Below are 23,913 nucleotides of genomic sequence, written 5' to 3' on the forward strand. Positions count from 1 at the left end.
CCGTTTCCTCTTGCCCTGTGGGTTCCATTCGAGAGCCTGCTTGGTTATATTACATGGCTCTTTCCGCAGGGTATGGCCAACCCATCGCCACTTTCTCCGTCTGAGCTGGACATCCATTTGTTCTTGGTTTGTTCTCGACCAAAAGGTCAGCATTTGGCACTTTGTCAAAACATTTCAACCTGTATACAACTTGTATATATATATATATATATATATATATATATATATATAATATATATATATATATATATATATATATATCACTTATATTGTATATAAATTGAGCTTTGTATAGCGCAATATCCACTAAATGTGCTCAAAGCGCTTTACAATGGGTTCCTAGTCAACAGCAACATTTAACATGTAGGACGGGACATGACGCCTGTTAGGCGATATTTCAATTTTTCGGACAAAGAGAACGCTGTTAACGGCCAGGTACTCATTTTACACCTGAGTACGGTGAGAGAATGTGAGTAAAGAGCCTTTTCCAATTACTAAACTATGCGCCGAGCGCGAGGCTCGAACTCAGGACCTTCCGATCCGAAAGCGAGTGTCATACCACTAGACCACATAGCCGTACATCTTTCTCACCCTCCCTTTATCGCTCTCCCTCTATTTTTTCCCATCTCTCGATATTCTATTACAACTATATATCTTTTTTCCCTCTTTATTGGATATCTTTCTCACTCTCTCTCTCTCTCTCTCTCTCTCTCTCTCTCTCTCTCTCTCTCTCTCTCTGTCTATCTATCTATCTATCTATCTATCTATCTATCTATCTACGTTTCTCTATATTGTATATATATATATATATATATATATATATATATATATATATAATATATATATATATATATATATATATATATATAACTTACTTGACTTATGTCTCTTGGCTCCTGGCGGAGCATAGGGCCTCAGCAGCACTCTTCCATCTTCTTCTGTCCGTGGCACAGACCTTTGCTCAACCAGGTAAGATTAGAGACGAACAAATCCTGGTGAAGGCTTCTCCTCCAGGTCTGTTTTGGACGACCCCGTTTCCTCTTGCCCTGTGGGTTCCATTCGAGAGCCTGCTTGGTTATATTACAGGGCTCTTTCCGCAGGGTATGGCCAACCAACCCATCGCCACTTTCTGTGCCTGACCTGGTCATCCATTTGTTCTTGGTTTGTTCTTGTCCAAAGGTCAGCATTTGGCACTTTGTCAAAACATTTCAACCTGTATATATATATATATATATATATATATATATATATATATATATATATATATATATATGTATATATATATATATATCACTTATATTGTATATAAATTGAGCTTTATATAGCGCAATATCCACTAAATGTGCTTAAAGCGCTTTACAAGGGGTCCCTAGTCAACAGCAACATTTAACATGTAGGACGGGACATGACGCCTGATAGGCGATATTTCAATTTTTCGGACAAAGAGAACGCTGTTAACGGCCAGGTACTCATTTTACACCTGAGTACGGTGAGATAATGTGAGCAAAGAGCCTTTTCCAATGACTCAACTATGCGCCGAGCGCGAGGCTCGAACCCAGGACCTTCCGATCCGAAAGCGAGTGTCATACCACTAGACCACATAGCCGTACATCATTCTCACCCTCCCTTTATCTCTCTTCCTCTATTTTTTTCCCATCTCTCGATATTCTATTACAACCATATATCTTTTTTCTCTCTTTATTGGATATCTTTCTCACTCTCTCTCTTTCTCTCTCTCTCTCTCTCTCTCTCTCTCTCTCTCTCTCTCTCTCTCTCTCTCTCTCGCTCGCTCGCTCACTCACACGCCCCCTGCTCTCCCTCTTTCCAGCTCTCTATATTCTATTGTACCACAATATGTATTGTATTACAATATGTATATATACGCCCGCCCCCCTTCTCTCTCTCTCTCTCTCTCTCTCTCTCTCTCTCTCTCTCTCTCTCTCTCTCTCTTGTATATATTTCTCTCTTTATCTCTATTTCACTATGAAAGGAGATGACGGGATAGTAAAATCATGGATAGACCTGTAGTTAAAATACCCAAGCAAAAACAAGGCAGAGATGACTGGCTCAAATAGGGAACATAAATGGATCTCTAGACCGTCACTTCATGTGTCCATCAGTTTGAAACAATCTACAAGTCCCATTAAGACACTAGGATAGGAACCCGAGTCGAGGGACACCCTCGAATGTTTACAAATAAACTAAAGATTAAAAAGAAAAAATCACATTAAAAAATATGATTTAAAAGGATACAAAACAGTTAAACATTATAATTTCACCCCCCCCCCCCCCAAATAAACTGAGCTATGACCGTTTCCTTCTCGGCTAATGTTCCCAGTCAGGGCTAGGTAAAAACCGAGTAATCTTCTTCTAAGTCAAGAACAAGTTATGTAGAAAGAGACAATAGATTGAGGAACATAACATTAACATGTAGGACATGACATGACACCTGTAAGGCGATTATACAATTTTTGGATAGAAACGACGCTGTTAGCGACCAGGTACTCATTTTACACCTGAATACGATGAGAGAATATGAGTAAAGAGCCTTTTCCAAGGACTTAACTATGCGCCGAGTGAGGCTAGAACCCAGGACCTTCCGATCCGAAAGCGAGTGTCATATCACTAGACCACATAGCCCCGCAACTCCATGCATAATCAATGTCTCAATCGTTTCTATCTCTGACCCTGCGGTGTTTGGATTTTTTTTTTTGCAAAAAAATATTTCAAAATTTTGCAAAGAAAATGATGAATTTTACAGAAGAAAATAAATAAATTTTGCAAAAATTTTGCAGGTTTCTAAATATGTCGTATCACACCTAACAACTAACTATAGGTAGAGTCACGTTCTTCTCGACCAGGCGGAGTTTTCGTACCAGTACAACTAACTACATGCAACTCATGTCATAAAATATCCCCGCGGAATTACTCAAAATTATGGGACAAAAAATGGCAAATTTTGCCAGGAATTATGCTGATTTGGAAATAGGCACAAAGTTGGGAAAACAAAATTACAATAAAAAATTGCTGTCCATCAAATTGTTAAAATAAAGAAAAATCAAAGCTTTCAGGGTTGCCTGGCTCAAACTTCTCATTCGATTACTTAAAATCATATTGTACATGTTTGTGTTGAGAATACATGTATTGGCTAAAATTATTTAAATGCTGGCCAACTTCCCGACGTTTGTGTGTGTGTTGAACCCGTGACCTCAATAAGTCGGGAAGAGCGGCTCAAGAGAGACATAGAGTTTGAAACCAACTCTCTCTTGGAGTGGTGGATAGCTCATACGGGAGAGTCACGCTCTTCCCGGCCAGGCGGAGTTTTCGTACCAGGCCGCGGGTTCGAGCCACCATCGTCGCCGCGAAAATTTTTATTCTTTATTGTCTTCTGGCACTTTCCTGCTCACTTCATTTCTTGTTATTATCAACATAAGTGCCTGCTTCACTCACTTCTGATTTAGTAAACTGGTTTTGTAAGATTTAACGCGAAATTTTGTAGAGAAGATTTGTAAAAAGTGCTAAAACTACCATATATATGGATTCAAATTAGTGTTGGGCGAGAAAATATGATGATGTCCACCAAGCAATTTTCCTAGAAGACAGGGCCACCCTCCATCTGTCTCCAAACTCAAATTATAGCAACGATCGATTAAATCTCTCAATGCTTTAATTGTATATTGATGAGCCACATCAACAGATGGAACTGCGAGAGATTTTTCATTGCTGAGCGGATATAAGAGGTACGCTTTGTAGGTAAGTACAGACTGGTGAAAAAATTCAAATTGAAGCCTACCCTCTCCATCTTACATCATTATAAATATAAAGCGTTTCTCAAAACGATTTTAATGGTACTAAAATTTTGAAAATCTGATAAGGAGAAGAGTAGTTTTAAAGTCGAAAAATGTACTCCTATTTGCCTTTGTTATTGTTATTTACTGATGAACGTTGTGACCTGAAATTTAGTGAAATGGTTGCCTTTGACTTTGCCTTTCCGGTAGTGACAACAATTTGGATTTCAAAACTGACCTAAAATTAAAATGGCGGCTGACATTTGAGTTTGGATTTTTCTGCAATGAGTCCAGAGGTGCAAAATAAAAATTTGTTCTGAATTTAATTTTATTAAAATAGTTGTATTAAATAGTTGTTAGTTCACAATAATAAAAAAAACATCGATAAGTAGATAAGTTATATAGTTATTCATCTTCAAAGGTGTTATTAATGTTGATTTGGAAAGAAAAAAAAAAGAGAAAAAATAACACACCAAAATGTTGGCTGTTTTTCCAGCTATTTTCCATGGCTGTAGTTCGCATATTAAGTCGACTTAGAAAATGAAACCTGACCTATTTATTGTGGCATATTATCAGAGGACATGATGGACTCATCAGAACAGTTCTAACTTGTATAGTTCTCTAGAGCTGTATGGCTGTGGTCAACCTTTACTTTGTAAAAAATTCATTCAAATTGATCATTTGGAACATCTGCGAAATTGAGCTTTTATATAGCGCAATATCCTCTAAACATTCTCAAAGAGCTTTACAAAGGGTCCCTGGCCAACAGAAACACTTAACATGTAGGACGTGACATGACGCCTGTTCAGCGATAGTACATTTTTTTCGGACAGAGACAACGCTGTTAATGGCCAGGTACTCACTTTACACCTGAGTACGGTGAGAGAATGTGAGTAAAGAGCCTTTTCCAAGGACTCAACTATGTGCCGAACGAGGCTCAAAACCAGGACCTTCCAATCAAAGCGAGTGTCATACCACAAGACCACATAACCGCACAAATGTAATTTTGTGAAAACAAACCATACAAATGATATTAACGTTGGCAGCTCAGTTACTCCCATCCTGATCATTGTCAATCTTGTATAGTAAAACCGGCACTCATTGTATTTTTTTTCCCATTATCTCAACATTTTTATGGTGCTATGTTTCTTTTTTCAGTGTCCCTCTTTACATCCTGTAGAGAGAAGTAAAGATAGAAGGATCTTGTAAAGTTGAAGTGGAAAAAACTGTGACGAATTCGCATGAAGATTTCAGACATTTGATTGAATGTCGGATTGGAAGATGTAAAGACAGAGAATTCCTTCCCATCATTTACTACCCTTGAAGATCTGATGGAAACCGAAACAACAGCAGAGACCTCATGCCAGTCTTCGAATGTCAGTGTTAAACTTGAATTGACAGAGGTGGAAAATATACCAGAGTCTCATCCAAAGTCCATGCATGTCAATGTTAAACTTGAAGATGAAGACATCAAGGCAGAGAACTCTCCCTACACTTGTTCACAATTCACTGATGTCAGTGTTAAACTTGAAGATGAAGATTCTCAGAGCATTGATATTAGGGATAAAGTTAAACTTGAAGACAGAATGTCTACAGAGCTTTCACCTGTGACTTCATCATTTGGAACACTATATCAGGTGAGATGATATTCTCTTCCATTTCTGTGTAATATGATCTCTGATAATGATAATGATGACTGAAACATTGCAAAAGTGACAAAGACAGCAATGATAAAATTCCCTTTATTCATCCTATAAGGGAAATTTATTTCTAGAGTCTATTTCTAAGGGAAGACTGGAATAACCCAGGCGTCAGTCGTAGTGCAGCACCACAATTTGAGCTAGGCGAGGTGACTTGCTCAAGGCCACACAGCACAGCAGCAGGTGATCGAACAGTACCTTTTGGGTACAAAGCAAAGACTGTACCACTGAGCCACGCTGCACCTCATGATGATGATGATGATGATGAAAATAATGATAATTAAGTGAAAATAACAAAGATTGAAAATAATCTTAGAAGACTACAATTCAAATTCAATTCAAAAGTTTATTTTTAGACAATTGCCAATTCAATATAACTCATACAAGAATATATACATTCCAATCAACAAATCAAGTAAGTAAAGTCAATAATGAAGCAAAGCAAACAATGATTATAATAACAATAATAATGATAATAATAACAGTAAAAATGATGATAATAATAATAATTGTGACTTTTCCTTGTCCTAGTCTGCCTGACCAATTGATCACTAGTTTTGAGAATGTGAAATGGAGGAATTGAGTTAACACAGACAAATAGCTAGAGGTGGCTAAATGAGTCAATAAAATGGAGATAAAGATAAAGGGAGTAAATCTGACTCATGAATGAACAACACAAAACAAAACAAACGACGTTTCGGCCTTTGGTCGTTTGTTTTGTTCATTCATGAGTCAGATTTACTCCCTTTATCTTTACTTCCATTAACACAGACAAGTTGTCTTGATTTTGTTTGTAACAAGTTTCGTAGTGCCAGTGGTTGTCCAACATTGTTATAAAATCTATAGCTTTATTGTATCTTTTCATTCCATTCTTTCTTTCTCTTACTTTTTTTTTTCTAGGAACTCTCCATTGTCAACAAAGGTGACCAGAGTTATAAAACAATTAGTGAGGAGCCTGTTCCTTCTAGTGGTGTGAGGTCAAAGGTCGTGTCTATGGTTTTGGAGACTAGACAAGGTATTTTCTTGATGTTTCAAATGACTAGTGAATATTTGTCCATTTTGAGATTGGTTTCTCCTCTCTGATGGGCTGGGTACCTAGTCTTCACCAGCCAATAGAGAAAGTTAATGGGAGAGATGGAGGGTGGTTTAGAGAGAGAGAGAGAGATTTTATCCATAATTCTATCGTAAAAGATATTATGAAATATCAATTTTCTATAACCAAAACCTTGGTAATATCAGGGAATTGACAATTACCGTTACTGTTCCTGTCTTGTCTTTCCCCTCAATTTCCTTTTCACATCATCTCCACCTCATCCTTCCTAGTTCACCAATTTGTTAAAGATGCCAATTCTTCTTCTTCGTTCCCCCTCATATTGTTTTCATGTTTGAATGTTTAGTTGGTGAAGGAATGCCGTTGTCTTCCTCAGCTCTGTCAGGGGCCCATACAATTCGGTCTGCAGAGGTGTGTGGTACCAGGCCAAAAATCCTCTCTTGCTGTTGCATACTTTAGGCGGGTCTGGAGTACTGTGGGCGTCTTCTTCTCCTTCACTACAATCACACATGCCTTTTTCTCCTATTTTGTAAATCTTGTGCTTGCGGTGTTTCAGGAGATTCAAAGTCACTGTATTCTATATAATACAAATAGAATAATATTTGCTAGTAAGTTTTAAATACTACACTTCAGCAGTTTCCTTGAACACACGGTTTCCCTGAACTCATTAGAATGTCCCAAATTTTTCCCTTGTTATTCTTTGTTATCATTCCATTCCTTCCTTGAACACAGTTTCCTCTGAACTAATTTCACCCAGCCAAATCGTATAAAATTAGATTAATTAAAGGTTTTTTTAAACATAATGTTGGTGATCTCGACCACTGGTGATTTACAGTGACATTGGCCGTTACGCATGTATATAACTATCTACACTGCAGGTGTCTGTATTCAGTATGCTATACTCTATCACTGCTTTGCATATACTCTATCTCTACTTTATCTATTACATCGCCATTCTTTCTAATTTTAATTTGGAGCGCAATGATTTGCTAATGGTAGCTATGATGGTAAATGAAACTTGTGGTACTGCAGATCCCCCGCTCATGTAAATAAGTAATAATAAAGTTTCCTTTTTTCATCCTCAAGCGGAGATTTGCCTTAAATCTATTCCAAGGGAAAACACTGGAATAACCCAGGTATCAGCCGCAGCTCAGCGCTGCAAATTGAGCCAGGGAGAGGTGGCTTGCTTAGGGCCACATTACGCGGTGAATATTTGAACTAGGTATCTTTCGAGTGCATTGCAAAGTCCACGCTACCCACCCTCCCCGCCAAGCCATTATAGCAAGGCATGGTTTCCTCGACCTTTTAGCGCATTCTGAGCAGTTCGAGGAAACTGTGCTGGAATGTAGGTGTAAAATAATCGACAACCACAAGTGTGTGAAATAGCAATATTTCAATCTAGAGAGGGATTGCAGTGTCTTGTTGTCCTTTTTTTTCATGGAGAATTGAGAACTCTAAAAATTATGAGATTTTTCATTTGGTCTGCCAGTTATTGTTTCAATCGAGTCTCTTTTTATTTCTCACAACAGCTACACACAATCAGTGACAAAGTTGGGATGTCCCATAATACTGAGGTTACATTTTTATTTTTTTTTAAACTGTTGTCTTGTAAAACCCTCAGTCTTTACACACATCATTCCTCACTCACTCACTCATTCCCATGACCAGGTGGTCATCTGAGGAGGACTCGAGGGATGCAGCCTTTTCTTTTACTATCTCGCTCATTAACCTTTTCTATCAACTTGATTAGCTTCAATTTTGATCATTAAGGTTGTCTTCCTCAACCCCATTGACCTTCTACCCTGCTTTGCATAACTCTTGCAATAACTGTCATGTTCAGTCTTTTTTATACATTCTTGTTTATTTATTCATACATTTATTTTTTTATTTATTCATTTATCTATATCTTTTCTTCTTTTTCATTTCTTCTTTTTCTTCTTCTTATTCTTCTTCTTCTTCTTCTTCTTCTTCTTCTTCTTCTTCTTCTTCTTCTTCTTCTTCTTCTTCTTCTTCTTCTTCTTCTTCTTTTTTTTTATTATTATTATTATTATTATTATTATTATTATTATTATTATTATTATTATTATTATTATTATTATTATTATTTTTAATATTATTCTGCTTCTTCTTCTTCTTCTTATGAATATTATTATCATTATTCCAACAGAATCACAAAATTTGAATGTGGAGAATGAAAATCAGCAACAATCGAGTTTTAGGACCCAAGTGTGGGAGGTTCTTGAGAAAAGTGAGTTAGTTTTAACAGTTAACATAACAGCAAAGAAAAACTACAGAGAGAAACATTTGTTATTTGTTTTTTTTTATTTATTTGTTTTTGTTTTTTGTTTGTTTTTTTTTTTGTTTTTTTTTTTTTGATATATCATTCTTTTTTATCCACGATATTCTGCTTTTTCATTTTTAGCAAATAATTTGTAAGTACATCATGATTATACAATTATTGGAACAGCTGCTTAATTGGAAAGATCTGACTCTGACAGAATTTTTTTCTATATAATTTCTACTAGTTAATAGAACAATTTCAGAGCATCCTCAAAATTATTTTTAGAAATATTAACTAATCACCATCAATAATGTCTCCAGTAAGAGGAATAAGAATGTTTTTATCTCATGGTTCCAAAAGAACACTTTGGTTAACTATTAAATGACATTGAGTCACTAACAATAAAAAGGCATTACATTTAATAATAATAATAATAATAATAATAATAGTGACAAAAGTATCTATGAGAGAAAACATTCTTAACACATGATAAGATATGTAGATATAGCTATGAAATCTAAACAAGATAAACTTCACAACATGATAAGATGGTTAACCATAATTTCAAATATAATCAACTCATGTTTAAAAATATATTAAAGTGACCTTTCTATGACTATTAAGTGTGGCTACAAAGACCCCCCTTGCTTTCTTTGGGTATCAATTTCAGCTGGCTATGCAAGTCTGGCTACAGAATCGATTGTGACTCAAATGATAGAGATGTTGATGAATGGCACACTGGAGACAGAGGAACAGCTAGCAGCTCTTCTGGGAGTCAAACCTGACACACAATCCAATGGTAAAGATTTCACATTTACAATGATATTTATAATTTAATTAAGATATGTGTTAAGTGTTAGAGATCAACTGACCATTTAACTCTCATGACAACTGGATTAACCAGTCATTGAGCTATGAGTAGGTCATACAATTACCTCTCCTCACTGTAGGAAAGGAAGAAAATCACTTAACCCTCTCCTTACCAGCTATTTTTAGAATTTCCCCCGAAATTTCACACCCACCCAGCACAAAATAGACTTTTCTGACTCGAGCAAAAAAGTGACATGTGAGCTCTACAACACAGTGTTTAGTATTCATAGCTGTGATCAAAGCATATCTTTAAATTTTGTGATGTACGAGAGAAATCAGAATGAGAAAATTGTCAATTACATCGTAACAAATGTGACAATTTTCCTATGGGTGGTAAGGAGAGGGTTAAACCTCTTTACGTCCCAAAAAGCATATATTGTCACTCCATTGCGTCCAAATTTGTTTTTTTTTATTTTAAAAAGTCGGGTTACCAGTTTTGTGTAATACAGCGTAATATTTAGGTTCACATTGACGTCTTTACACAACCAGCCAGGACTTTTTGATAAGAAATATCAATATCTTTTTCATGATTTGCTCTATAAATGTCTTGTTCAGACAAAATGAAATAATAGACATACAATGCGTGAACAGGTCGGCTCATATCTGAAAAATTGTGGACAAATATTCTGAGGATGAGTATAGATTTGAGGAGCTCTGCTCTCGACTGTGGAGTTCCCCAGGGTTCAGTGCTGGATCTGTTTTTTTTTTGGTTGTATTTCAGCTGTCTTTCTAAAATCATCAAAAGTTTTGTAGTGTGTATGGTAAGTCTTTTAACTTTGCACTTTTTAGTTACAGTGATTAAGCATATGTATTGTAAGCAGTTTAATCTCATGGTTAAGAATTTTGAAATAGGAAAGCCTATTTTGTTTTTATTTAAAAGACATAAAGCGATTTCAAAATCTCGAAGACATCCTCTTTTTGATGGGACTAATGGCTTTCCATACATCAGTTTTGCTCGATTGTGATGTAGTTTTTTGTTAACGCTGAAAAGAAAAAGAATGAATGACTGACCTAGTTTCCTGAAAATTGATGGTTCCTCCGTGACATTTTGTTGTTATGTCTGTCAAGCTATTCATGGACGAGTCTCAGATTTTTCAATCAACATACATCGCTTCAGGATGATGCACTGTTGAGGGCAATCCGAGATCCGAGATGTCTCTGAGGACAGATTGAACTTCTCAAAAGTCAGTTTTAACCGATGACGTTACTTCGGTTTTGTTACGTCACTTCTGGTCAGACCATGTCCCTTCCAATGTTCACCTCTAGGTCTGTGCCAATTTTAGTGCAAATCGATCAAAGCGTTTGTGCGCCAACCTCAAATAGATGCACACAAACAGACAGACAGTAGCTGCTTATTATACAGAACTGATGACCTACTTCTAACAGTGAATATTCAACTAATAATGACAATAAAAACTTGCCTATTTTTTAAAAAATGCATTCTACACTGTCTCCTGAGTGTTGTATGTATAAAAGGGGTTTGCTTTAACTAAGGGGTCTATTTTTTTAATAAAATTTGTTGCTTAACGCACATACTATTCTGTCCATCTTACCTTCAATGTGCTGATAAAGCACAGTTAACTCACTCAACCCTATCACCGACTATATCTGTAGTTTACCCGGGTTACTTTTACCCCATGCCTATTTATTACATTTTTCTGAGACAAATTATAGGCGTAGCATCAAAGCTAATGTTTTTTAGCCTTTACGTGTTAATGGTTGTTGATTAAAATTATCTTATGTACATGCTCATTTTTAATACATTTTTTCCAGTTTTGAAAAGTAGCAAAAATCTCTAGGATTGAATGAGTTAAACTGAATCTCTGATAAAACAGTGCTGATGGTTTTCCTCGGATCCGCGGAAATCCGCGATTTTTGTGTCAGAGGAGGAATTTCCTCCTTTTTAAAATATGACATTTTCCTCAATCAAATTTTGTGGCCTTGTGAGATTTGATGTGCGGTGGAATAAACTGGTGCAGCTTCCCCACTATCCAGAAGATAGCTAGAGTAGTTTACCATCTCAATGGCTCTAAAAGTGGGGGTTTAGTGAAGAAAACATGTGGCGTAAATAAAACCATTCATAATTTTCCTCCTTTTTCTCTTTTTGTCACCATCAGCACTGATAAAAGAACTTGGTATAGAGTGTCAGACATTAATGAGAAATGCAACGTGTTTAAATTAAACGAATGATTGAGAAGAGACTAAAGTTGATCATTAGCTGACACTTCCATCCAAATGTGTGACCCTTTGCCTCAAAACGGTATTAAGTCGGGTTGATAAAGATGTTGAAAATTGAATTTATAGCCCACAGTGGTTTACCAGCGGATCACCAGAGAGATTGTATAGCTAACGCTTCGAGAGCTCTCTCTAGCCAAAAAGCCCGTATCTGGGTCAACAGCTGATCGTGGAAATAAGCGCGTACAACAATGAGCTAAGATGGCGCCGACGCCGACAACACATAACAAATGCCAGTGGTGTTCCGGTATCAATTGTTCAAATTCTCGACACAAGAGACCAGATTTAGGTTTCTTCCGTTTCCCAAAGGATCCTGAAAGGTGAGAAAATTAAACTTTAATCTATTAACCTTAACAAATAACTATATTTCTATATTAACACGTCTAGATTGTGTTACAAGAGAAAATGAACATTAGATTTCTGATCCAGTTCTAATCTACTGCACCGTGACTGTGACCCTTAAAGGTGGCTCTGTTGGGGGTGAGGCTAGCCATTATCTTCTTCTTCTTCATCTTCTTCTTCTCCTTTTCCATAATAGCAGATGTGGTTGATTTAAAACACAGTAAAGGGTAGGGGGCGACGGTGTAGCTACACGGCATTGAATTTTAGCCATATATGTTGTGCCAGTGGATTTATGCTTAAAATAATTGAGCTTTTATATAGCGCAATATCCAATAAATATGCTCAAAGAGCTTTAGAGGGATGACTAGATAGGATGTACATTGACTAGACTTGTGATGCCTATGTCTAGATTCTAGTACAGTAGTAATCTCAATGAAGTGAGCTTAGTTTTTTAGAAGTTTATCTAAAGAGAAGCATACATCTAGTCTCTCTCGGCCAATTAGTATGTGCTTTTATGTATAAAATTAACTCTTAATCAGACCTAGCTCTCAATTAATTACTAATAATAGATCTAGATCCAATATTGAACTGCGTTAGTTATTGTTTACAGGTCCAGGCGTTGGGTCATCAACTGCAGGCGTGCTGATTTGGATGACAAGTCAGCTGATGCACTGTACAGACGAAATGTTTTATGTGAAGAACCTTTTGATGCTTCCTGTTTCAGTGGCAGTCAAGACACGCCTTCAACAAGATGTTCCACAGGAAATTAGACAGCTGATGTTGCCATCAACTATGCAATCCCTAATACCAAATGAACAGAATGTAACAACTTGCATATCTGGGTATGTTGCAGTCAAATTAATGCCCCATGTGTGTACAGACTGTCAAGATTTATTGAAAGGTGACAAGGACCCTGGCAAAGAGAGTCAAGTATTCCTGCATGCAAAGAACCTTCAGGGTTGTAACCATGGCGGTCTCTGTGCACCAAGTTCAGAACTTCTCTGTATCATAGAAATTATGGAAAAGGAATTCAGAGACGCCATTACTCCCACACTGCACATTACTGGTCTGAGAAATAGGATCATTAGACGGCTTGTGGTAAGCATTCCACCCCACATGGGCCTTGGTTTCAAAAATGGAAAGTGTGATTTACTTTTTTATGTAGCTAATTTGTTCACTAATGCCAGTTAATGAATCAGACACTGTCAGAAAAACAGCCCACCCATAGAAATAGGAAGGCTGCCACATTTAGCCATGTCGTGTAGATTTGATATGTCGCTGATTTGTTTTCTTACCGGTATGCCTGTTGTTGTTGGCTTCCGTCTGTCTCAGGAGAAAATGGATGTATACCGAGGTTATCAATTCTGGTCTGTCACTGTCAATCATCGGTGTTGATGCAGCATTGTCCCCCTTTGTGATTTTACTGAGCCATTTTTCAGTTTATAAAATGTGTTTTAGATTAGATTCTACAATATTTACACGAGAGTACATGTATTTTGTATTTCTCTCCTTCATTATGTTTAATTGTACTTGTGGTCATTAATCTATGCAACGCAACTTGACGTCATCTTAGTCATGCAAACTATTTTTTCATTGTACATATTATTTTGAACTATACGTGTGTTAATTAAACACATACTTACACACACACACACACACACACACACACACACACACAGAGAGAGAGAGAGAGAGAGAGAAGAGAGAGAGAGGGGAGAGAGAGAGAAGAGAGAGAGAGGGGAGAGAGAGAGAAGAGCGAAAGAGAGAGAGAGAGAGAGAAAGAGAGAGAGAGAGAAGAGAGAGAGAGAGAGAAGAGCGAAAGAGAGAGAGAGAAAGAGAGAGAGAGAGTTATGGCTTTGTTGAAAATACAAAGGTCGTTTGTTTCTATTAAGTTTGTTTAAAATAAATCATGATTTTCGCTGTAAAGTTGAGTTAAATTTATTTTTTGTCAAAGTTTATCCCCCCCCCTCACCCCCTCCCACCCGCCTTCTCTCTCTCTTTCTCTCTCTCTCTCTCTCTCTCTCTCTCTCTCTCTCTCTCTCTCTCTCTCTCTCTGTGTGTGTGTGTGTGTGTGTGTGTGTGTGTGTGTGTGTGTCTCACACACACACATCATTATTATTATAAGTAATTTATTTTAGAATCTTACAAAGTTATCGTAACCTGATCTAGAGAATCAAACTAATCTGTACGATTTTGCACATAAAGCCTGAGTCGATAGTAAAGAAAAAGAGCAGCCGATCTCTAGCAGACGAAACACACATTCAGTGATCCGCGCCTATTTCGTGACACACAATTTTTCGGCTGATACGCAATGAAATGCATTGTTGTCATGGAGAGCGGGAGGGAAGAGAGAGCTCTCTAAGCGTTAGCTTCTAAACTCTCTGGGATCACTTAGTTGAGATGCTAGGTCAAGAGGTCACTACTCTCTTTCTCTTTACCTGCGCTCTGGCATGGCACATGCCTGCAGTCAGTGAAGCGAGTAGTCTAATTGGTCTGATAAATAATGGCATAGCCAAGCCACAATTATCTTAAATGTAAATCTATATCACTCATGTTATAGATTGAAATCCCCCTCGCACAGTGGACTAAATATCATAGATATCATCAGTATATTTCTTTCTGAGGAACACAGCAAAGTAGACTCACATTTTCACTACATTGATCGTTTAAATCAAATATTTCTGGAATCCCTACAACAACAATCAGACGTTGCAGTTTATTATTATTCACACTAGTACATAGTACAAACTGTCTACTTTCTGTTGCACTAATGTTAATTCAGTTCAACAAATATGTAACAAGTGTAGGGGTGGGGTATCAAATTTCACTGGGAATATCTAGCAGTCTATGAGATGTCTAGGCTAACGTGGGTGATGAATTTGGACCAGTTACACAATGTAAACAATGTCATAATCATTTCCTGGACTCCCCACTGACCATGGAACACTTTACTACACTGATTCTACAGTTTTGTCATTAAACGTTCCACGAATATGGTAAAGGAGTGAAGAAGTCATACTTATTGTAGTACAGGAACGTATTATATTATATATATATATATATATATATATATTATATATTATATAATTATATATATATATATATATATATATATATATATATATATATATATATATATATATATATATATATATATATATATATAATACCCTCTGCAAGTAGCCCTACAATAATAGTTCTTAATGACACATCTGTTACTGATTTAAGAAATATGAAATGAATGGGTTTGTTTCATTCATGTCTCTGTTGATTGGTGTGGGAAGGTTTTATTCACCAGCTGCACTACTTGTACATTGTGAATATTGAGAATAATGTCTGAATATCTGTTAATTCCTAGGAAGTGCCACTATTATTTTCTCTATCTTGGCTGTGTTTGAGTACCCCCCCCCCCCTCTCCTTATTTTCCCCAGTCAAACTTGCCTTTGTGGAATACTATCTGTAATAACTGTTGATGTTATATCGTTGTTGTCAGTGGTATGAATTAGGTGTAGTGAGAATGTGATGCATTTCTCTTAGCCTGTCTTTCACGTTTGTATGTAATATGTGTGTATATGCAGGATGTATGGGTGTATGTATGTGTGTGTGTGTGTGAGAGAGAGAGAGAGAGAGAGAGAGGAATACCTTTTTCTACCATATTCATTGCTTCTATTATCTACTACGCCACTGTGATGGTGTTGTTGTTTGGTGCAATGACGGTGGTTTTGTTTCTATTTGTAATAGTGAAGTAAAACCTACACACACAATATATTGCTTTATTGTTCTTTAGGAGTGTGTTAAATTGTTTAATCCGCTTATCTCCATATCTTTTAAATACAATACAAAATACAAATGGAGAGAACATACCAGATGTCCAGCCCATTACATTTATGACCATTAAAAACGTAGTTAAAATGTGTTGAATCAGGAACTGAATGTTTTACTGTGTGTAATAATATTAAGACTGGACAAAGCATTAATTAGTTTCGGAATCCAACGTCTGATTTTAAAGATTTGAATTTTTTATTGTCCGCACAACAACAAAAATATTTTAAAATGGTAGGGATTTTAAATTGCTTATAAAACCTATCAGAATAATCACAATAAAACGAAAAAAGAACCAACATAACAATTGAAAGTAGTACTGTCTGTTCCGTAAGTTAATATTATTGTAATGTAAGTGGTCATCTAGATATGGTGTTGTATTACATCACGAAAATGCAATACTTTGCGTCTTAACCCTCAAAAAGGGGAATCCCCGTCCAGGTAGCAACTTTTACAGCATGCAGCTGCTGTTGTCAGTCACTTGCTGGGTTCCAGCAGTATAACTAAGTGATCCGATTTTATGAAGAAATAAACAGCAGTGAGCCAGATATATCAGACTTGCATTGAGTTTATACGATTTATTGAGGAGAACGGATACCATATTTTAGGGTGCAAATGCGAACAATTTATATTTTTGACCCGTTTAACATTGAATTCTGCCTTTAAGCATATGGGTCATTCTGACATAATACCGTTTTGAGACAATGGGTCACAATTGTTGATGGAGCAACAGATTAAAAATGTGTTTAAATCTCTTCTTTATTCTAATTAGAAAAGATTGGATCCATCAGTCATGTGCAAATTGGATGAAATGTCCAAGCAATTGGGTTGTGTCCCTTGTACTTGCAAAGTTAAATGTTACACTCTCCATAACTCAAACATTCATATCTTGGCAATGAGTGGTCAAAATTTTATTAATTTGCTCTCAATTTTTTTATCATCCTCTTCATCATCATCATCATCATCATCATTTTTTAAAAAATATTTATTTATTTATTCTTTTGTTTATATTTATTTATATATTTATTCATTCATTCATTTATATATTTTTGTAAGACCTATTTGTAGTATGAACAGTTAACTAAATATTATGCCAAATTATTTGACAATGGTTTGTGTAATGAAACTAATGAGAAAAAGATTATCTTTATCTTTTGATTTATAAGCTCGAAATTTGATAAATCTCAACATTTGGATGTTTTTAAGCGTAGTTAATCTATAGTTTGGTTCTACGTAGGCTGTGAATATTTTTAAACAGTTAGCTATTTATGCCTTTAATGCATTTTTATCAGTGGGGATGATTTCTTACTTCAATATATGTTATTGTTATTGTTTCCTTAAGCTAAGAATTCTCTTATCAATTTTACAGATAATATCGATATTGACTGCTGTGGCCAGTCTTTGAACAATGAAGACTTTCAAGTTGAAATTGATGTGGATGAAACTACAGACAGTTGTTTGGAATGGCACAAGCCTGGCACTGATGTCCAAACCAATCACGATACATCTTTTGAACAACTTTCTACAAATCACAATGGACCAGAAGCTGATACTGTTGATATAAACGAGTCAGAAATGGATGGGAAATCTCGTGATTCTTGTTACAAAAATGTTTCTACAATTTCAATCTTCAAGTCATCCATTGATGTTCGAAAAAAAGATAAAGCCCGTGAGAAACCTAAAATTATGTGTCGTATTTGTGGGAAAGCATTTGCTAGTAAATCAAACGTTTTAGTACATATGAGAATCCACACCGGGGAAAAACCATTCAAATGTTTAACATGTGGAAAGGCGTTTACTCAGGTTGCTCCTTTAAAACTACACATCAGAATTCATACAGGTGAAAAGCCATTCAAATGTTTGACCTGTGGAAAGGCATTTAGTCGGGTTTCTCATTTAAAACAACACGTCAAAACTCATACAGGTGAGAAGCCATTCAAGTGTGTGACCTGTGGAAAGGCATTTATCACAATAAAAGCTTTACAAATACACATCAGATTTCATACAGGAGAAAGACCATTCAAATGTTTGACCTGTGAAAAGGCATTTTACACGAACCACGATTTACAAAAACACATCAGAGCGCATACGGGAGAAAGGCCATTTAAATGTCTTACATGCGGAAAGGCATTTATCTCAAAACTAGATTTAAAAACACACATCAGAACACATACGGGGGAAAGACCATTCAAATGTCCAACCTGTGGAAAGGCGTTTACCATGAGTCAAGATTTACGAAAACACATCAGATTTCATACAGGTGAAAGACCATTTGAATGTCTTACCTGTGGTAAGGCATTTTTCACAAAACAAAGTTTACGAATACACATCAGATCTCATACTGGAGAAAAACCATTCAAATGTCCAACCTGTGGAAATGCATTTCAGACGAAACAAAATTTACAAAAACACATCAGAACTCATACAGAAAAAAAGCCATTCAGATGTCCTACCTGTGGAAATGCATTTCAGACGAAAAAAGTTTTACAAGAACACATCAGGACTCGTAAAGAAGAAAAACCATTCAAATGTCTGACCTGTGGAAATGCATTTCAGACGAAACAAGTTTTAGAAAAACACATCAGAACTCATACAGAAAAAAGACCATTCAAATGCACGACATGTGAAATGGCATTTACTCATCACACACATTTAAAACAACACAGCATAACTCATATGAGAGAGAAACCATTTAAATGTCTGACCTGTGGCAAGGCATTTACAAGGAACGCACGGTTAAAACTACACATTGTAACTCATACGGATGAAAGACCATTCAAATGTCCGAGTTGTGAAAAGGCATTTACTCATAGTACATATTTAAAACTGCACATCAAAACTCATATGGGAGAAAAACCATTTAAATGTCTGGCCTGTGGCAAGGCATATACCAGAAATACACGGTTACAACAACACATCAGAACTCATTCGGGTGAATAACCATTTCAATGGCCAACCTGTGGAATGGCAATTGCAAGCAAAATAGACTTACGAAGACATATTAGAACTAATATGGGTGAAGACCCTTTCAAATTGCTGACCTCTGGATAGGCATTTATCAAGAGTATAGATTTACAATGATATATCACCACGGCTAGGGCAATTGGTCAGTACTGACGATGTGCCTTAGCCCGTGTTCCTCAGTGTTAACAAGTATGGAAAAATGTATTAATCAAACAATTTCCAAGTCTTTCTTTCCAAATGCAAATTTTATTCAAAGTCAACTCTCAAGGTGAACTTCGTGGTTCCTAAACAAAACGAAAACTAACTTGTAAAAAAAAAAACATCTACCGTAACATAACTTAAACATTACACAATGAAAAGAGTTTTAATTATGACTCATTGGGAACCTCATGGGAAGTAATTCAAGTAATAAAATACAACAAAGGTATCTACACAGTTAGATTCCTCAATTATCCAACATACTCCCCATCTGGACTTTGGAAACAAATGTCCACATATATCGTAAGCTAAATTTCTCAGAATTCCATGGGCAATCCCATCGTGTACCGATTATCATTCATTGAAATCCCAGAACAAAAGTTATCAAATACCACTGAACCCTTCAAACTTGATGTGCCCTCCCCATCAATCCCTATTGCATCAAGTTCTCAGCATTGCTTTACGGTGGCCTCTGAAGGCTCTTGCACACAGAAAAGGGATGTCTTAGATAGGGTTGTAACAGTAGAATCAGCATAGCTTCCCGACGCCATCCATCCCAACTTTCGTAACTTTGTCTTTTGAGCTACCAACCCCTCAGAAATGTCAATAGGAGAAATACTCCTGTCAACCAATGACCATATAAAAGTCAAGACAGACAAGAATGTCCACCCTAATCAAATTATCCCTATCCAATCTTCCATAAATAGGAATATTTCTCAAATCCTTCATAATTTCTATTCTTCAGGAACCTGGAACCTCAACATAGGTTTACAGATATTGTCAATCCCCAAAAGGCTCAATTTCTACACTCCCAACAGAGGGTTTAAACAAAGTACATTCTTTCTGACTTTCATTGGCAGCAAAACCGTGAAAACTAAGCGATTCTTTTCTTAAGGGCGTCAACCCCAGATTCGTAGCTGTTGCTGATTTTATTATAAGTTCGGGCACTGCCAGAATCAAACAATACAAATATATGTCCTGTCCCTTAAAAGGCACCTTTAAACATTGCATTAATGTGGTTTGGCCACTGTTATTATTGTACATAACTGGGTGAGAAGAATCAGCCGTTCTCTCAGACACCCCTGAAAATATAACATCCCCCTTAGTACAATGAGAAGAATGAGTCATACTCTCACTCTCAGTCACACTTATACATGACAATGTAACACCACTCTCATTATCATTCTTCTTATTGTCTCTGTTAATGTGGAGCATGCTGGGGTGGCTCCCCTTGCAGTGATAACACCTCCTATCACATTTGTCAGCTTTGTACTGTTTAGACAAACACCTAAAACTAAAACACAAATTCAAAGACACTATGTCAGGGCACTTATCTGAATAATGATCCCCATCACAGAAAGCATAAGATTTTTTTCGGGAGCTGAACCACGGATATGTTTCGACCTATCTTCTTTAGCAACACAACTGTGACCCTTCGCCTCAAAACGGTATTAAGTCAGGTTGGTTAAGATGTTGAAAATTGAATTTATAGCCAGAAATATCAGACTTGTGTTGAGTTTATATGATTTATTGAAGAAAAGGGATACCATATTTTATGGTGCTAATGCCAACAATTTATATTTTTGACCAGTTTAACATTTAATTTGGCTTTTAAGCATCTGGTTCGTTCCGACATAATACCGTTTTGAGATGAAGGGTCACAATTGTCCTTCAGTGGCTGGTCTGGTTTGCCAAATGTCTGTGATCTGTGACGCTGCCGAATCTCCTCATTAAGAAAAGACAGAAGGGAATCCAAATTCCCGTCTTGTTCTTCCCTGATACGGGCCCACTCCATGCGGATCATTGCTGGGTGGGGATCCTGACCTTCCATAGCGGGCAGGGAGGTACATACTGCGTCTTCTATCCCCTTATATCTGTTTTCCAACATGCTTTTTATCTTTGTCTTGGAATGAGATTACTTGGTTTTTTCCTGGCCCTGGTCGGAGTCCTAGCTGGGAGGGAAACAGTCAAATGCATAGTTATTGTTTTGGGAGATGATATTTTTTTCCTTGTAAATCATCTCTCTGTTATGTATTAGTATATTTGTTATTTTAAATGTATAATGTAAGTATTTGAGTGTATTCCTCTTTGTTGGATTTTGTGCTTGTGTCCGGATAAGACTTATAGGTGATCTCAAACTAAGTACATTGGTGGTATGCTCTTGGAATCTACATCTGATCCCTATTTGTACCCAGTTCCCCTTTGTCTTACTTTCTCTTGAGTGCTTTAATTGTAATTCTAGAACTTTTTACTATCCCATTTTCTTCCTTTTTACTGGCGCTGATATAACCTAAATGTGTTGCAAGCGCCGTAAAACCCTTAAAAACAAAAACAAAGTCAGGTTGTGTTCTTGGAGTAATTTCCTTTGAATCGTTTCATCGTTGATGCCCATTACAAAACGATCTAGCAGTCTTTCTGTGAGGTTTTCACCAAATTGACAAAATTCTGATAGTTTCTTTAATGAAACGACGTAATCTTGTATTGATTCATGTGACAGACGTATTCCTTCTTCGAATTTCTTTCATTGAACATATTTGGCAGGAGCAGGATCAAAGTGTTGTTTCAGAAGCTCACAACATTCGTCACAAGTTCTATCTTTCACAGCACTGGGAAAGCACAGGTCTTTTAGTAATCGGAATACAGTTGATCCAACAGAAGTAAGTAGAATGGTTCTTTTCTTGTTGTCACTTTTTGGACATTCATTCCAATAAAACGAAAACTTATTTGAATTCGAAAATTATTTTTATACCATTTAATTAACAATATATTTGGTAAAATAGGAAACATTTTTCAAACGGATCAAAGAATATTGAGGTTAATTAAAAGTGGTCAGAAAGTGACTTTTTACCCCGAGTCGGGGTAAAATGTCATTTAGCTGAAGAAAAAAGTCACTACAGAAAAGTATATTCTTTGTCCTCGATAACACATGTTTTAAAGTTGAAAATGTTCCCAGTGCGTTTTGTGCCTCCACTGGATGGATTAGGCAGCTTGTAAAGAACATCTGTCAATGGTACTTCTGATGCATCAACTTTTTCTGGGAAATAAAGCAGGAATTGTTCTTGTTTTGATGGTTTTCATTTCAAAAATCGGAGGAAAACCTGCGTTCATCTATTTAATCTTATCTTTAATGTTGCTCCCAAATAACTTGTCACTAACAGGATAGGAAGCGGTACAGAGAGCGTTGAGGTCATCTCTAATTTCACCGCGAAATGACTGTCTTCTATACTATAAATATCCAAACTATGAGAGGCATTGGTGAGCAAAGCGACTCCATCCGAGTATTTTCCAGTACTTCTTTGTTATCTCCTTTCACCATCTCCATAGCCCTGCAAACAGCAGTAATGCCTTTCATAAGCGATACCTGCACTTTCTGCAAGGATGCATCCCTAATTATAGAGGCAGGGGTTATCTGCTTAAAAAGCTCGCCATTACATTGGACAACCTCTAGTCTAGAGCAATTGGCTGGCACTGGATATTTTTCAGAGAGAGCAGTAACCGTATCCTTGGGCAGACCGTCACATAAAACCTGTGTAACACAAGTTGAAACATTCTCTGCCAACACCTTCCCTTTCACTTCTGTCCTGCCTACCACACTCTCGAAATATGAGAATGCCTGCTCCATCATCCCTGTATCTCTACTACTGCCTGGCACCACATCAACTGACCGCGAAAGGTCAGCATTGCATACATCTTTACTGCATGATCGCGAAAGATCAGACTCAATGTCATCATTACGTATTGGCCGCGAAAGGCCAATATTGACATTAGCATCTTCCTCCTCCATTTCATTAAAACGGTCAAAGGCCTCCTTCATTTGGCTCACCACTGGCACCAATCCCATCAACACACTGAGTTGTTGTTTTATTTCATTAAAGTCCAGTTCACTGCTACCAACGCTACTACTACCAGCACCGTAACTGCTCCCCTCCGTTTTCTTTCCTTTACCTTTCCCCTTCACACCTCTTACACTTCCTTTCCCAACACATTCCTTCTCACTCGCCCCGTCTTTCACTTCACCACCTCCTTTCCCTTTCTTATCGTCTGCTCGGCTACTCTCGATTGTTTCTTTCTCCATCACTGTCTCGGAACCAAAGATGGCTTTCATTGTAATTGTAAACAAAGGGACCGAGATGGCAGGCGATAAATAGGCTATTGTTTAAAATTGCACAATTTTTACGAATATATACACTATCCAGATGAATGAATTCACAACATATGAATTTAACACAATTCCGTTTGAAAATATAGAATAATAATAATATAGAATTTAAATCAAATTGAAGTTGGTGGGATCAAGTGATCAACGCTAAATGTCGGTCAAATTAACTCGGTAATCCACAGCCTCCTCCTCCAGCTCCTCGGGTTGCCCTCTACACCCTTTGAGGATGCGTCCCATAATATACCTCACATCCTCTCTCTCTTCTGACCAGGTGTGCTCGAGGTATACTCCAACTAAAAGAGGATCCAGGTTAAGAATCAAGGCGACTTTCTCCTGTGCAGAAACTGATAGACTGTCGAACAAGGGATTGTCCAATGATTGTATGTTAGCCACATCTTTGGCCATCTTATTTCGATTGGACATATCCCTCTTTTGAATTTTTTGTCCTTGTCGTCTTGCCTGGACTTCCTCCTTCAGTTTCTTCCTCTCTTTCCCCTGTTTTC

The 23,913-nt window shown here is 36.9% G+C and overlaps 2 protein-coding genes across 4 annotated transcripts; both read left to right on the plus strand.

Moving 5' to 3' along the window:
* The first annotated feature begins 3,358 nt into the window (after positions 1 to 3,358).
* Positions 3,359 to 20,067, plus strand: LOC144980695 (uncharacterized). Of its 3 annotated transcripts, none has more exons than XM_078928379.1 (6): positions 3,359 to 3,753; positions 4,947 to 5,425; positions 6,389 to 6,503; positions 8,707 to 8,787; positions 9,491 to 9,619; positions 17,459 to 20,067. In XM_078928379.1, the coding sequence occupies exons 2-6, from the start codon at positions 5,120 to 5,122 to the stop codon at positions 19,027 to 19,029; spliced, it is 2,202 nt and encodes a 733-aa protein (XP_078784505.1). In that variant the 5' UTR covers positions 3,359 to 3,753; positions 4,947 to 5,119; the 3' UTR covers positions 19,030 to 20,067. The 3 variants fall into 3 exon arrangements, with proteins under 3 accessions (XP_078784505.1, XP_078784506.1, XP_078784508.1); XM_078928380.1 differs by having other exon boundaries at positions 3,549 to 3,740; positions 17,459 to 19,812; XM_078928382.1 differs by lacking the exon at positions 3,359 to 3,753 and adding an exon at positions 4,011 to 4,084 and having other exon boundaries at positions 17,459 to 19,373.
* Positions 12,041 to 13,041, plus strand: LOC144980703 (52 kDa repressor of the inhibitor of the protein kinase-like). The gene is made up of 2 exons (XM_078928418.1): positions 12,041 to 12,245; positions 12,878 to 13,041. The coding sequence occupies exons 1-2, from the start codon at positions 12,127 to 12,129 to the stop codon at positions 13,035 to 13,037; spliced, it is 279 nt and encodes a 92-aa protein (XP_078784544.1). The 5' UTR covers positions 12,041 to 12,126; the 3' UTR covers positions 13,038 to 13,041.
* Positions 20,068 to 23,913: the final 3,846 nt, after the last annotated feature.

The sequence above is a fragment of the Berghia stephanieae genome, chromosome 10 (genome assembly GCF_034508935.2).
Source record: "Berghia stephanieae isolate SIO BIC M18660-M18661 chromosome 10, UCSD_Bste_1.3, whole genome shotgun sequence".
NCBI classification, from domain to species: Eukaryota; Metazoa; Mollusca; class Gastropoda; order Nudibranchia; family Aeolidiidae; genus Berghia; species Berghia stephanieae.